Source organism: Corythoichthys intestinalis, chromosome 7 (genome assembly GCF_030265065.1).
Source record: "Corythoichthys intestinalis isolate RoL2023-P3 chromosome 7, ASM3026506v1, whole genome shotgun sequence".
Lineage (NCBI taxonomy): Eukaryota > Metazoa > Chordata > Actinopteri > Syngnathiformes > Syngnathidae > Corythoichthys > Corythoichthys intestinalis.
The window spans coordinates 2,963,987-2,979,319 of record NC_080401.1 but is presented as its reverse complement, the minus strand read 5'-3'; the positions used below and the strand labels follow the sequence as shown (position 1 = coordinate 2,979,319).

Genomic DNA, 15,333 nt, shown 5'->3' with positions numbered 1-15,333 from the left:
CCGGACGCCTCCCTGGAGAGGTGTTCCGGGCATGTCCCACCGGCGGGAGGCCCCGGGGACGACCCAGGACACGCTGGAGAGACTATGTCTCTCGGCTGGCCTGGGAACGCCTTGGGATCCCGCCGGAGGAGCTGGTTGAAGTGGCTGGGGAGAGGGAAGTCTGGGCTTCCCTGTTAAAGCTGCTGCCCCCGCGACCCGACCCCGGAACAAGCGGAAGATAATGGATGGATGGATGGAAAAAGTGAGGAGTGAGACCTCCTTTCTCAATTAGCGATCTTTGACACGATCCTTTTTCTTTCCCCCCTTCATTCAAGCTTGTTTCTCACTCAGCAGCTGTGAGACATAAAACCTTGACGAAGCTGCTCTCCCAGCTTAGCCTAGGCCAGTACTTCTCAAATAGTGGGGCGCGCCCCCCTGGGGGGGCGCAGAGCGATGCCAGGGGGGGCGCGTGTGACCTCGGGGAACATGCTTTTTTTTTTTTTTTTCTGCCGTACTGGAATAAAGTGTACTTGCGCATCCACTCAGTGGGTGGCAGTGGCGCTCTCATTTTCAGAGTGCGTGCAGTATTTTTGAACTAAGGAAGAGCACTCATCACACAGAAAACAAATATGAAGAGCAGTGCGCTGCCGCCGTTTTCGAAAGCCGTTTTCCGACCGGACTCACTCACGCAGCGACCCACTGTCTTGTCCGGTTCTCACGCCGCCGCCTGATAAGTGCCATTTTCGGCTTGGGATCGTAACGACGACCGCCCTCACCTACGGTTCTACCTCGGCCGCCGAGAATGCGCTTTGTTCGTGCCGTTTGCCTTTTAGCTTTGACTTTTAATACTGTGGGTGATGAGGAAAGACTGTTTACTGTGTCTAAAAATAATTATAGCGGACCGCCAGAAGCCAAATCAATTAAGACGCCACTTAAATACATTCGACCCCAATCTCATTGATAAGCCGCTTGATTGTTTTTCAGCGAAAACGTGCCGAATATTGCCAACAATCGTCCTGCTTTGTCAGTGTTATCAGTAAACCAATGAGCATTGTTAGCATGCTCATTGCAAAATGACTCCACACCATTGCAAAGGAGGTAATACTGAGTGTGAGCAGCAAAAATAAAAACTGTCCTTCTGTCCAAGGACACTCTTTTTTTTCCTTTATTCATTTTTGTTTTTTCGGTCAAATTTTTTGCCATATTGTCCTCATGAGTGAATGTTTCTAATCATTTTGAATTTGTTATTATTTACTGATTTTATTACATTTTATTTTTCTGTATCAAATGGTCAAAAATGTACCTTGAGTGTATTTTTACAGTTTGAATGTGACTTTTTTTTTTTTTTTTAATTCAGGCAAATTGATGCACGTCAAGTCTTCTCTGTTACAAACAAAACAATGTTAATAAAGTTATACTTTATTATAAGTTGATCTATGTTACTTTTTTTCTTTATTAGAAAAAAGGACACAATATTAGGCAGATGCGTATTTATAATAGTAATTTTATAGACAAATAATACTATTTACAGTGGCGGCAGAGAGTTTGGGGGGGGCGCGAAACATTTACGTCTTGCTTGGGGGGGGGCGTAGCAGAAAATAATTGAGAAGCACTGGCCTAGGCTAACATTCGTCTTTGTAAGTTTTAGTTAATTTGTATATTGAATTTGAAAGGAAAATGTGTGCTTTGTTTTTGGTGAACTTTTTAATGGTGCTACTGCTATCATGTTGAACCTAATCACACGTGGAAAAATACAGTTGTACAACGTTTTAAATGTATTCTTTTGTATATTTCACCACGATTTTGAGAGCTCAATAAATTGAAGAAAAGTACGCCTTGTGTTTAGAGGGTTTGTTTTTGGGTTTGCTGGCTGTTTAGCAGAATAGCGTCACTGACACTCACGGCAACAAACAGGGGAAGGGTGAGCGCTGCCGCACCAAGCCACTTCGGCTGCATTTTGGCACATGAAAAATAGCGAATACCATACTAAGGTATGACGGAAAATTTTAGTGGTTTTGAAACCGCGACGTTTTCACACCACGGTAAACTGTGAAACCGGTAACCGGCACATGTCTACTTAGGGGTGACACGGGAAGTGTTGCACGAATTAACTGGAATTCAATTATTGCTCGAGGAGAAAATACATTCATGATCTGAGCGTATACAGTTGTGGTCAAAAGTTTACATACACTTGTGAAGAACATAATGTGATGGCTCTCTTGAGTTTCCAGTTATTTCTACAACTCAGATTTTTCTCTGATAGAGTGATTAGAAACAGATACTTCTTTGTCACAAAAAACATTCATGAAGTTTGGTTCTTTTATGAGTTTATTATGGGTGAACAGAAAAAAGTGATCAAATCTGCTGGGTCAAAAGTATACATACAGCAGCGCTAATATTTGGCAACATGTCCCTTGGCCATTTTCACTTCAATTAGGCGCTTTTGGTAACCATCCACAAGCTTCTGGCAAGCTTCTGGTTGAATCTTTGACCACTCCTCTTGACAGAATTGGTGCAGTTCAGTTAAATTTGATGGCTTTCTGACATGGACTTGTTTCTTCAGCATTGTCCACAAGTTCTCAATGGGGTTTAAGTCAGGACTTTGGGAAGGCCATTCGAAAACCTTAATTCTAGCCTGATTTAGCCATTCCATTACCACTTTTGATGTGTGTTTGGGGTCATTGTCCTGTTGGAACACCCAACTGCGCCCAAGACCCAATCTTCGGGCTGATGACGTTAGGTTTTCTTGAAGAATTTGAAGGTAATCCTCCTTCTTCATTATCCCATTTACTCTCTGTAAAGCACCAGTTCCATTGGTAGCAAAACAGCCCCACACCATAATACTACCACCACTGTGCTTGAGGGTAGGCATGGTGTACTTGGGGTTAAAGGCCTCACCTTTTCTCCTCCAAACATATTGCTGGGCATTGTGGCCAAACAGCTCGATTTTTTTTTCGTCTGACCACAGAACTTTCCTCCAGAAGGTCTTATCTTTGTCCATGTGATCAGCAGCAAACTTCAGTCGAGCCTTAAGGTGCCGCTTTTGGAGCAAGGGCTTCCTTCTTGCACGGCAGCCTCTCAGTCCATGGAGATGCAAAACACGCTTGACTGTGGACGCTGACACCTGTGTTCCAGCAGCTTCTAATTCTTGGCAGATCTGCTTTTTGGTGATTCTCGGTTGAATCTTCACCCTCCTGACCAATTTTCTCTCAGCAGCAGGTGATAGCTTGCGTTTTCTTCCTGATCGTGGCAGTGACAAAACAGTGCCATGCACTTTATACTTACAAACAATTGTTTGCACTGTTGCTCTTGGGACCTGCAGCTGCTTTGAAATGGCTCCAAGTGACTTTCCTGACTTGTTCAAGTCAATGATTCGCTTTTTCAGATCCATGTATGTATATTTTTGACCCAGAAGATTTTATCACTTTTTCTGTTAACCCATAATAAAGTCATAAAAGAACCAAACTTCATGAATGTTTTTTGTGACAAAGAAGTATCTGTTCCAATCTATTGGAGAAAAATCAGAGTTGTAGAAATAACTGGAAACTCAAGAGAGCCATGACATTATGTTCTTCACAAGTGTATGTAGACTTTTGACCACAACTGTACATGTTATGAGCCCGGTCGTGGAACAGCTCATATCATGAGAGTCAACTGTACCTGCAAACTTTGTTTTGCCTATTAATCGACTTGCCCATGGCCAATGTGAGGTCTCAATACAAAACACTTGCCCACCAACACAACCAGTTACCAATGGCCAATCAAAGTTGTACTTTAAATCATCTAATTTTATACACACAGCCAAATACAGTATTGATGAGACTATGCCTGATTGCAGAGGCAAGCAAAGGTGACATCCTGTATATAAACACACACACACACAAAGTCACCTCATGCTAATTTATGGACTTACCTTCAATAGCGAGCCGGCGACGAGGCCAGTTCTTCATTTCCCGAGATAGATGCTCTTTTAAACGGATGCTGATAGTGTACTCTTCCAATGCAAACTCAAGTGTGTAGAAACGGATGAGTTCCAACCATAGCTGTCCCAGTGACACACTTTCACACAATTCAAATGTCAGCCGCGCCTTAAAAGGGGTCAATTTTAAAAAGTAGTTAAGAACGGAATCCAAATCAAGGGAAAAGGCTTAACGTACCTCCGGTGGCCAGCTGGAAAAATATATATGCCTCCTAGAGCTATATTTTATGGTTTGATAAATATCTGGTGTTATAATATTAGTGTTCGTTCTTGTATTTGCCAAAATAATCCCTCTGGACCATTTTCATGGACGCTGCCATATTAGGAACAGATTGACCTGAATTGGACATCTATATATAATAAATACATTTTTAAAACCCTTTAAAATCTTTTCACCCAGTTTTGATCCTCTGAAAATGATGATCTGAAATTGCGATGGGAGCTTTGCAGTGGTGATTTTTTTGACATCACAGAGTAACCTCCTGTTGATATCAGGTCACTTCCTGTTGATATGTTGACGTACATGGCCGTCACTAGCATCAACTTACATGGCCATCAATGGTAAGGACGTTCATGGGTGTTAATGGCATTGACTCCATTTCGACAGGATATATGAAGTCTCCGAAAGCTAAGATGAGGAAATATGACGAAGTGTATGTAGCGTTTGGATTCACTTTAAATACGGGACACGAGGAAAGACCGCTATGTTTAGTGTGTCCAACAATGTTGGCAGCGGACAGCATGAAGCTAAATCAATGACATATCACTTAGACATTAGACCCCGATCACACTGATAAGCCGCTTGAATTTTTTCAGCGAAAACGTGCTGAATATTGCAAACAATCGTCCCGATTTGTAAGTGCTACATCGGGAAACTAGCGAGCACTGTTAACATCAGACATACCCAGTTCATCGGTGAAAAAAAAAACATCCCTTGCAGAAGACCTGATACTGCCTGCTGCATTACACCTGGTCTCGGTCACGCTGGACAATAGACCCTACCCACCGACGTCACAAAATCACGTGCTCGCTGTATGGTTCCGCCCCCTTGTCCGTCATTTTGTGTCTGTATTATCAATGGTCTCAATTGATCGAGCAATTTATAATGCATTTCATGGAAGACCCGGTGCTTTCGGATGCCGTAAACTCACTTGATGCGTTGCATAATAGGCGTTATGTGGAAAAGCTTCAGTTTATCCATTCGCCAGATCCATATTTGATGCCTAAATCGATGTTTTTCGACCCGCTGTCTCCGCCGTATTTGCCTGACATCTGCTAGCTACCCTGATATGTACAACTATCTTGTCCACACAAAATCAGCCTATTCTCACGAAAGTTTGAAAAACTTTAAGAGCTTGGAGGCTTATAAATACTTCGTTGCTGGTTGGGTGAAACAGGTCCTCGTCCACGAAAATTCGGCAGGAATCTATCTTGTGCTTGGAAAGGTGAGTTACGAAATTTTCAATTCAAAATCTTTTGTTATTGCTAACATCCACTGTCAAGTCTAATGTATTTCATGTCGTTTGTCAATGGAGTTAGGGCTTTTAATGTTTATATGGTTTAGCGATAGCACTCTCACTACATACATACGTGTATGTTGTCGGCGATTAGCCTAGCAATGATTTTAATTGTGGTTGTCAGCCCAAAACCCTCTAAATATATCTTAAATGCATCTTACCAGATATAAAATGACTACTACATAATCTGTGGTAATCGTTTGGAGCCCAGTTTTCTCGTCGAATTGCAGCAGCCCATCTCGCTCTCTTCTCTCCGGGTCTCTCGGAATCCGGCAGAACTTCAAGTCTCTCAGTCTATCTTCTCTGTTATTGCAACCAACCGCCACACACGCCTTCACCATTTTGATTATTAAAGTTAACGAGCAGAAAAACACGTCGTAAATAGGAGGAATGTACGTAGCCGTAACAGGTAAACATGATGTGTTGACGGACAATTGGGCGGCACCAGTCAGGAGGAAGGAGTTGTGACGTCACGTGGGTAGTGTCTATACTAGTATGTTAATAAAGTTATACCATAGACCTCATAATTATATTGATGGGTCACATTCCCCACACACTGCACCACGCCTTCAAGTAGGGGGCCTGGCCCCTGGCAGGGAAAGCCCGGGCCCCTGGCAGGGAAAGCAATTCTCAAACACACTCTACCTTCTAACGCCGGAAGTAAGTTGAAACAGGACAAAACATAAGCCTACAAGCAGGCACTAGTGTCTTAAGACTGATTTGGTCGAGGATTCAAGGTAATTAATATATTTTTCGCACCATGAATGCATTTTGAAACGTGAATACAATGGGAAAATTTAGCTGCTACGGCAGCCATATTGGATTTTTCAGTAGTGTTATACTTTGAAATATTTACGTAAAACGAATGTTAACTGCCTGTTTTTTTGCTTTTAACCAAGAACCTTGTTGGAAAGCCCATTGTGTGTGTATGTGCGCTTTAGTTTAATTGTAGCGATGCTGGTCCTTTAAGAACGAAGCTCGCTATAGTAACTCTCTCCTCCTTTCACAGTAGTGTAGTTCGTTCCCCAAGCTACCGTCATGTTTACTTACCATCTGAAAGTTGTGTGTAAATGAGAGAAGTATAGGGTTGAAGTGTGCCTTAATGATGTATAAACACATTTGGTTGATGACAGTTCCTCAGCTAATAATCCGTTGCATCCGCTGGCCACTGCGAGCTAACCGCTAGTTGCCCTGTGCTAATTGCTAACGCTAATTGTTTGCCCCTTTGATTACATTGTTGAGGCTAAAAGTTTACTATGTTTCCAATTCAGTTTTCAATCTAGGTCAGGGGTCCCCAAACTTTTTCCTGTGAGGGCCACATAACATTTCAGTTCTCTGATAATGGGGCCGTGTCAGTTTGTATAAGAAAAAGTGTGACGATTGCAGGAGTGCCTAAATATAAAAATTTATTGTTTTTCAGAAAGCCACAATCAAATAACCCTTTCTGGATTCTTCACGGAACAAAAGTAAATAAAATTAAAAAAAATAATATAATATAATATAATATAATAATAACACTATTAATTAAATAGACAATAACCAAATAACCCTCTCTGGGTTCTTCACAGAAAAAAGCAAGGAAATAAATAACACTATTGGAAAAAAAAAATGTTCAGGTGGCCGGGCCAAATGTGGAGGCGGGCCGTATTCGGCCCGCGGGCCGTAGTTTGGGGACCCCTGATCTAGGTTGTTATTCTATTTTCCTGCCTAATGGGTTTGCTGATTATTGTCCATGATGAGCATTATATGCATTATGTGAGCGGTATATGTCATTTATGTTTAATTTCAGTGGTGGAGTAGTTGTCCTCCAACCCAGAGGTTATGGGTTCGATTCTCCATCCTGATGAACTTGCCTAAGTATCCTTGAGCAAGATACTGAAACCTGCATTGCTTCTGGTCATTGCTGTGTCACCAGTAGGTAGATGGCAATGTAGTGTAAAGCGCTTTGAGTACCTTGAGAGGTAGAAAAGTGCTATACAAGTATAACACCATTTACCAATGTTGATCGTGTTAATTTAGGTAGATAGATATGTTTATACAGTATATGCACGTGTGTATTATATAACTGACATGTTGCATATGGTTATACCGTATTGCAGAAAACCACACACACCCATCATCATCATTCTCTTAAGTAAACCAAAAATAAATCCTGAACAGCCTCTTTGAATCTCTGATCGGATTCACAACATCATTTCGTCACCGGCTTTGTTCCACGCACCCATATAAAGATACCAATCCGAATTAGCTCTCTTTTTCAATCGAGACTGTTTTACATTCATATCTATAAAAATCAGGGATTTACACATTTAGTCACAAGATTTTTCAACTTGAAAAAGCTCTTTGCTTTGCTACTTCGAAATATTTACGTAAAATGAATGATAACTTGCTGTTTTTTTTGTTTTGTTTTTTTTGGGCTTTTAACCACCATGGGAAAGTAGCTGCAAGATTATTGGACCAGCGTAAAGAACTTCATGGTCAGCAATAGGCCTGCCCAGCGCCTGCACTTGCTAAAGCTCGTTGGGTTCTTCCCCGGGGACGTGCAGGCCGACCAGGACCGCACAAAGTTAGAGGAGAAAGAGGATGAGGAGATCTCGGCCGAGCTTGCCAGGGAGCTGGCCGACGATCAGCCGGACTAGCCGATGAACGAGGGCTACCTGGCCAGGAAGGTCCAGGCCAAGCAGGAGCTTGCCCATCAGGAGAACATGGAGATCGCCGTGGAGCTCCAGAGGCGTGACCCACCCTCCGTGATGTTCGACGTCCTGGTCGAGCTGGTGGACAGGGGAGAGATGGGCTGTCCTCAAGCGGCCATCTCCCCCCATGACCCATAGTGGCATCGGAATTCAAAAAATAAAAAGTTGTGATTACATACAGAATTTATAATTTATTTGAATATTATTTATAATTTATTGAACTGCATGCTTTCCTTAAGTAATACATTTCTGATGTGAAAATTGAGTAATTCATTAGCTCTTGAAAACTTATGTCAAATTTGCACTAAATAAAAAAAATTAAGTTGCTATTTTGGGCAAAAACTTAATGTTAAATATTGCTATTGATCCTGAAAATATAGGTGTTGTCTCTGCACTTGGTGATTTTTCTGCATCTAGTGTAAAATCTGAGAATTTTATAGCCATTTTAAGTTTTGTTATACTTATAAAAAATAATTAATCGGGATTTTATTAGGGAAAAACTTTGATTTTTTTTTTTTAATGCTGCCACTCATGGAGACTCATATATGCCTAAGCTAGGTGCCTGTTTTGGTTTTAGGTTGGTAGCAGCTTTGGTTTTGAAATATTTGAATTTTAATGTTTTTTTTTAAATAGCCCCCGCCCCACGTGTCCCGTCAATATATTATGAAGTCTATAGTTATATTTTATTGTAAGTTGATCTATATTTTTTTGTTTAATGTTAACAAGGAAACAATGTTATGCAGAGGTGTGCTTATAATAAATTCATAGACAAATGGTACTATTTATAGAAGCTGCAGAAAGTTGAGAGGGCACAAAACACTTATATCTTCTTAGGGGACATAATGGTAAATGGAGTTTTACAGTGACATTCACCCTTCAAGGGCCTCAAAGCACTTTACGCTACATACCCATCCACCTACTGGTGGCACAGCATCAGAAGAAATGTAGGATTCAGTATCTTGCTCAAGGATTCTTAGACGAGTTCATCAGGGTGGAGAATCGAACTGACAACCTCTGGGATGGGGAACATCTACTCTCTCACTGAGCCACGTCGACATCATAACACAAAATAATTGATGAGCACTGGTTTACATTTATGAGATAGCATGTTGCAGTGTTGATAGTTCACTCCTTGGGTTCAGGAACAATGTTTTCATGTCCTCCACTAAACCAATGAGTTATTATGGAGTTGCTGTAGAGTTTACCGTCACTCCACAGACAAGTGCTTTTTGTTTTTTTCGGGGGGATGGGTGGTAGGGGGGGAGGGTTCCTCACCTTGGCCATGAACGGGCGAAGCAGCCTAGTCTGTTGATGATCTCTGGCGGGAACTGTTCGCGGATGGACAAATTGGAGCCTAGTTCTTTGTCCCTTTACATTGCAGATATGATCTGTGAATCGATTACTTTCACCACGATGATAGGGCATCATCTTTTGATTAGTGTAGTCCTTAGGGGTGTAACGGTACACAAAAATCTCGGTTCGGTACGTACCTTGGTTTTGAGGTCATGGTTCGGTACATTTTCGGTACAGTAAGAAAACAAAATGCAAAATATATATGTGCTAGTTGTTTATTACACACTTTTGTGCTTTCAACAATAGGAACATTAGCGTATACAAAGCTAGAATTCTGCTGAAAAATAGAAAATACAATATTCTGAAATGTAGATATTTTGAAAAACATAATAAAAATAAATAACATTGGCTAAGAGTTTTTCTTTAAAAAAAATATCTGTTGTGCAAAATTGAACAGTTGCAACACTGAACAGTTTCAAATTTCTCATATTAACTTTATGACCACAGCCTCGAAAAGTAAGGGTTAGGTAAGGGCTGTCAAAAGATTAAAATTTTTAATTGAGTTAATCACATCTTTAATTTGAATTCCCCACCCAGTTGGCCAACCGCTTTTCTTTTCTTCCATGTTACATTTAACCGTTACCCACGCTGCTCACTGCACTTCTGAGTGGTGCGATGGCCTGGCCGTTTAATTGTTATCTTTTTTGAGACTGTCAGTCAGCTGATCGTCGCGTCCACCAGTTGGCTGCCTCCCCTCCCAACATGACGTACTCTGATTAACACCGGACGGCCAGACAACGTCGCCGCCGCTGATGGGCCGCCCGAGGAAGGGTGCCAACTTCAGAAACTAGCCGCTGTCTGTCATGTATCCATTGTGCAGCCCTTTGTTTACATTTGCGGCAATAATGGCACTCGCTTTACGGCAGCTATGCCGATACAAGGTAGTACTATTAGGCCGTTGTTTGAGCTCGCATCCCCGCGTGTGTGTTGTATTGTGCTTGAGTCTTATTAACCAAATAAAGGCAGTGTTAACAATAGTCATCTGACCGCTCGTCATTTTACAGTTAACAGTGAGAGTTCGCATTTGACAGCATACGTGCCGCTTCCCTCCTCGCCAGCTGTTTGCGCGCCATTCATTCACCTGCGCATTTGATCGCTATTTTTGTTACACTCCCGCTTTTTCAGTGAGGTATTTTGTGTTCATTCGTTATTGGATCGTTTTTGTTCACCACTGTAAATAAGAGCACCGCAGCAGTAGACGTAAACTGCCTTTTTCGTTCAACCCGTTTTGTTTAGTGTAGAAGCCAGGGTAGTGGCTGTCTTTTTTTTTTTATTTCCTTTTTACGATCAGGGTTTACTGAGCGGGTGGGGTTTAAGTGTAGTTTCATTTTGTTTGTTGTTTTGGCCTGGGCTTACGCTGAAGCCAGCTCCTTCCGCATTTTGTATATTTTGTGCATTGCGAGTTCGACTTATGTGAATAAATTTGTGTCCACTTGCAACTTGTGTGTGTGGCCCGTTTTATGTTACGCCCTTAGCGAGCCGTCCGTGGGGCGTAATTAACGGTGGGCTTATGGGATGCATGAGCGGGCATTCCGCGCTTGCGTTAAATGCGTCAAATATTTTAACATGACTAATTCAAAAAATTAATTACCGCCCGTTAACGCGCTAACTTTGACAGCACTTTACATTACGTCCGAAACTTGTTCGGTACGCCTCCGTTCCGAACCGAGCACACCGAACCGAAACGGTTCAATACAAATACATGTACCGTTACACCCTTAGTAGTCCTCCAACCTTTTTCTTCCCAGCAGACCACCAGAGTTACACTTGAACTTCCATTAAAAAATATTGATCAGTGTGGTCCTCCAACCTTTTTTTTTCCAGAAGACCACCAGAGTTACACTTGAACTTCCATTAAAAAATATTTAAACTGTTTACTCACCAAGCCGTGTGAAAGCTGAATTTTATCAGTTTTACGACGTTCTGGTTTTGATCTGCCTTGTACCCTAGCCTCGTTTCGATTCTCTCCCTGTCCATCTGAAGAGCTAGAAGGTCTGTGCTCCCAATGCACATACATGTCTGACTGAATTCCTGTCAGATGATACTCATCCACACGTTTCACATCAAAGCCTTCGATCTGAAAAAGGATCAGACGTAACAAAATAAAAATTAAATTAAAGCCCACTTTATATTAGGCCCGCACAAAATAAGGCCTTAATGGTGACATCGTCTCTATTCTTTTTAATCTTTCATGTCCATTTACTGGATTTACATGATAACTTTGGCAATGCCAGAAGTGCCCCATTTCAGTTATTCTAGTTTAGCAATTCGCAGCTCTGGGAATGCATGTGGCTCTTTCATTCCCCTACTATGCCTGTAAAGAAACACCGCGCAGTCTCTTCAATCCAGCCTGTATTCACCAACTACTCCACGGAGAGGGCAATACTAATTTTTTATATTTCATGTATAATTTTTTGATATAATTTTTACCTAGACATTTAATCGGCGGGACAGTGGAAGCAGTTGTTTATTTATAGCTATTTATAAAAACATACCCAATGGCCCAGATAGACAGGGAGGACTGGCTTGTTTCTCTGCTGCAAGAAGAAGATGACCATGAGAGCAAAGGAATACGAGGGGATGCCACCCTCAGCCTGACAGTCAATGTGACATAGCTGCAGAAAAATGAAAAAGCAGTTTACCATTAAAGAATCATGAAAAGGAAATACGACACCTTTAAGAATCTTTCCAGCATAATTTCAGAAAGACTCGTTGCGCAATTCATTTGAGATAGAAACTTTGTCCACATGAGTGCCGATGTAAAATTTCAGCTACTGTATTTTTCAGACCACAAAGCGCATTTAAAATCCTTGACTTTTCCTAAAAATGACAATGCACCTTATAACCCAAAGCACCTTATGTATAAACTTAATTTTGCTGGCGAATAACAGAACTAAAGACGCTTATTCATCATCAAAAGCATCAATAAATTTACAAAACAAAAGATCAATATATTAGCCAAACAATAAGTTCACTGGTAAAAGATAAAGAACAAACAACAAATGCAGTTGGTGCACTAATGTGCCTTATAATCAGGTGTGCCTTATGTATGAAAATAAACTTGACCATTTATGTTGCCCCTTAGGCTAGGTTCATATCGGAGGGCTAAATGCACGAATCCGATTTTTCTTCATATCTGTTTTTTTGGCGTGCCCGTTCAGACTGCCTTTTCCCATTGAGCCCGTAAATGTAGTACGCACGCGCACTAACTCTCAGTCTGACATGCGCTGAGCAAACTGACCTGCATGTGCAGATGCATCAAAACAAATGATTACACATGCTTGCTCTACGTCATTCTAGTGTGATCATATTTTGATTTCCAAACAGAGGACACAAACAACAGACACAAATAATCCCAGTTTAGTCTTATATTCAAAGTTTAAATGGATTGATAGTGCGCATGCATGCAAACCACACATATGCAAGCAGTTTGCCCCGTCTCCCGGCCATGTAAGCAATACTGAAAAATTGCTCACTTGTTGCACAGAAAGAAAACCGAGGCTTAACCCCCCCCAGACCTCATTTTATTTTTATTTTTTTAATGACTGTTGTCTAACCCGCATCTTCCCTAAAAGCCGAGTGCAAGCTAGGCGCTAACGCTAATGCACAGCTCCATCGCTTCCGTAGCTCCCTGCCTGTCTCGCGCTTTGTGGATGTAATTGCTGCATGAATTCCAATTTGGGAGATTAGACAGTTCACACCGCAGCCACATTCTGGAAAAATGTGGCCAAGATCGGATTTTAACCGCATACGAAAGTGACCTAGATCGGATTTGAAATGGTCCACTTTTGTGCGATCTGTCCCATTCAGACCGTGAAGTTAATGCCTTACTCAAGTCAGAAAAACATTCAAAAAATTGGATTTGTGCATCAAGAACTGCGGTATGAACCTAGCCTTATAGTCTAAAAAATACAATAATATATTCAAGTACAGTGGTACCTCGAGATACGAAATGAATTCGTGGCGGAGTGGCTTTTGGATCCTGATTTTTTTCGTATAATGAAATATGTTTTACTTGTAAATCGCGTAATTAGTTCCAAACACTACTAAAAACACAACATTAAATCAAGGGCGTAGGTTTAGGAACAAGATTCGGTATGAATGATCATTTCCCGCGCGAGATCAACGAAAGACGGAAAATCCTCTATCCAATTCTGAAGCGGTCCAGAGCAGAGGGCAAACGTGCAATTATCACGCTCGACAAACTTTTCATTGATGGTCAACTATACCGAGACCAAGTGCTCACCCAATGGCTATTCTGACCGATAAGTAATGCCTAAATATTTCTATTATGCATACAATGCTGAATGTAGCTGTCTTGATTTAAGCAAGACATATGTATAGATTAGGGATGCTTAATACTTAGTTTGCTATTCCTAAACACTTCCAGTATGCATATAATGCTGAATTAAATTGTTTTGGGTTGATTAAGGCACATATGTAGATTAGGGCTGCATTATAACTATTTTGTCTGTACCTTCGAAACACTTCCAGTTCGTATATAATGCTGAATTAAGTGGTTTTTTGTTTGAGCAAGGCACATGTGTAGATTAGGATTGCATGATAATCACTTTGTCTGTACTTCCTAAACACTTCCAATATGTACACAATGCCATATTAAGTCGATTTTATTTCAACAATGCACACGTACAGATCAGGGTTGCCTGATAATCACTTAGTCTTTAAGAGTCACGCATGTCTCACACTACACATTTCTGTACTGGCGCTCTTATCTTTTCTTTTTCTGGGTTATTTGTCTCACCTTTTCCACACCGCTGTTTTCAAACACACACTAAGTACACGCTTTAAAATTGTAATGTTTAGTGATGATGCTACCCATGTATTTAATCCTTCTAACAACGTCTTAATGTCGTGTGAATTATGCCAAGCGGTTTACAAAAAATTGCATTCATTTCTATTAGAATTTGATTTATTACATACTCGTATGGCTTCTAATGAATGTGAATGGTTGATGACACTCAGGACCAAATATTATAACACACATCCTGAGATCATTACTTTCCTTAAGATACTTAGAAATATCCGCATATGACATATATACATTTTGTTTCATTTAATGTGAATGGCTTCCGATCGCAGGCAAAGAGAACTAAAATTATGGAATACATCACCAAATTAAAGGCAGACCTCTTCTTCATGCAAGAATCACATCTAGCCAAATCCGAAGAGAAATATCTTAAACACTCAAATTTTAACTTGATGTATTCAGCCAGCTATAACAGCAGACAAAGAGGAGTATCAATATTAATAAATAAAAAGATCTCATACACATTAAATAGTGCAATTGCAGACCCGGAAGGTAGATTCATAATAGTACAAGCTACCATAAGTAATAAACTGTTCACATTAGTGAACATATATGCCCCAAACAACGAGGATACACAGTTCTTCCACAATATCTTTGGTAAACTGAGTGACATGTCAGTGAACTCAACAATTATTATAGGAGGGGACTTTAACACTACACTTGATCCAAGTATAGATAGCTCCAATTATAAACTCACTAAACAGTCACAAACTGCAAGAACCATTAGGAAATATATGGAGGATTTTGGCTTAAGTGACGTCTGAAGAGCAAAACATTTAACAAAAAGGGAATATACCTTTCAATCCCTAGCCCATGGTTCGTGCTCAAGAATCGATTTTTTTCTAGCGAATAATTCCGCTATTAATAATATTTCGCCAAGAATACATCCAATAATCATCAGTGATCATGCACCAATTTCTTTAGCCCTTAAAACTGACTCCCGCACGATACCCCACGCAACCTGGCGCTGTAATGATTCCTTAT

At 40.8% G+C, this 15,333-nt stretch overlaps 1 protein-coding gene across 1 annotated transcript in view; it reads right to left on the bottom strand.

Moving 5' to 3' along the window:
• tut4 (terminal uridylyl transferase 4) overlaps window positions 1–15,333 on the bottom strand; it is a 108,299-nt gene that overhangs the window by 49,960 nt on the left and 43,006 nt on the right. Inside the window, exons 11-13 of the mRNA XM_057840374.1 lie at window positions 12,017–12,136; window positions 11,404–11,598; window positions 3,893–4,067 (exon numbers count right to left, since the gene is read on the bottom strand). Coding sequence (XP_057696357.1) covers window positions 3,893–4,067; window positions 11,404–11,598; window positions 12,017–12,136 — 490 coding nt within the window. The remainder of the gene's footprint in view (window positions 1–3,892; window positions 4,068–11,403; window positions 11,599–12,016; window positions 12,137–15,333) is intronic.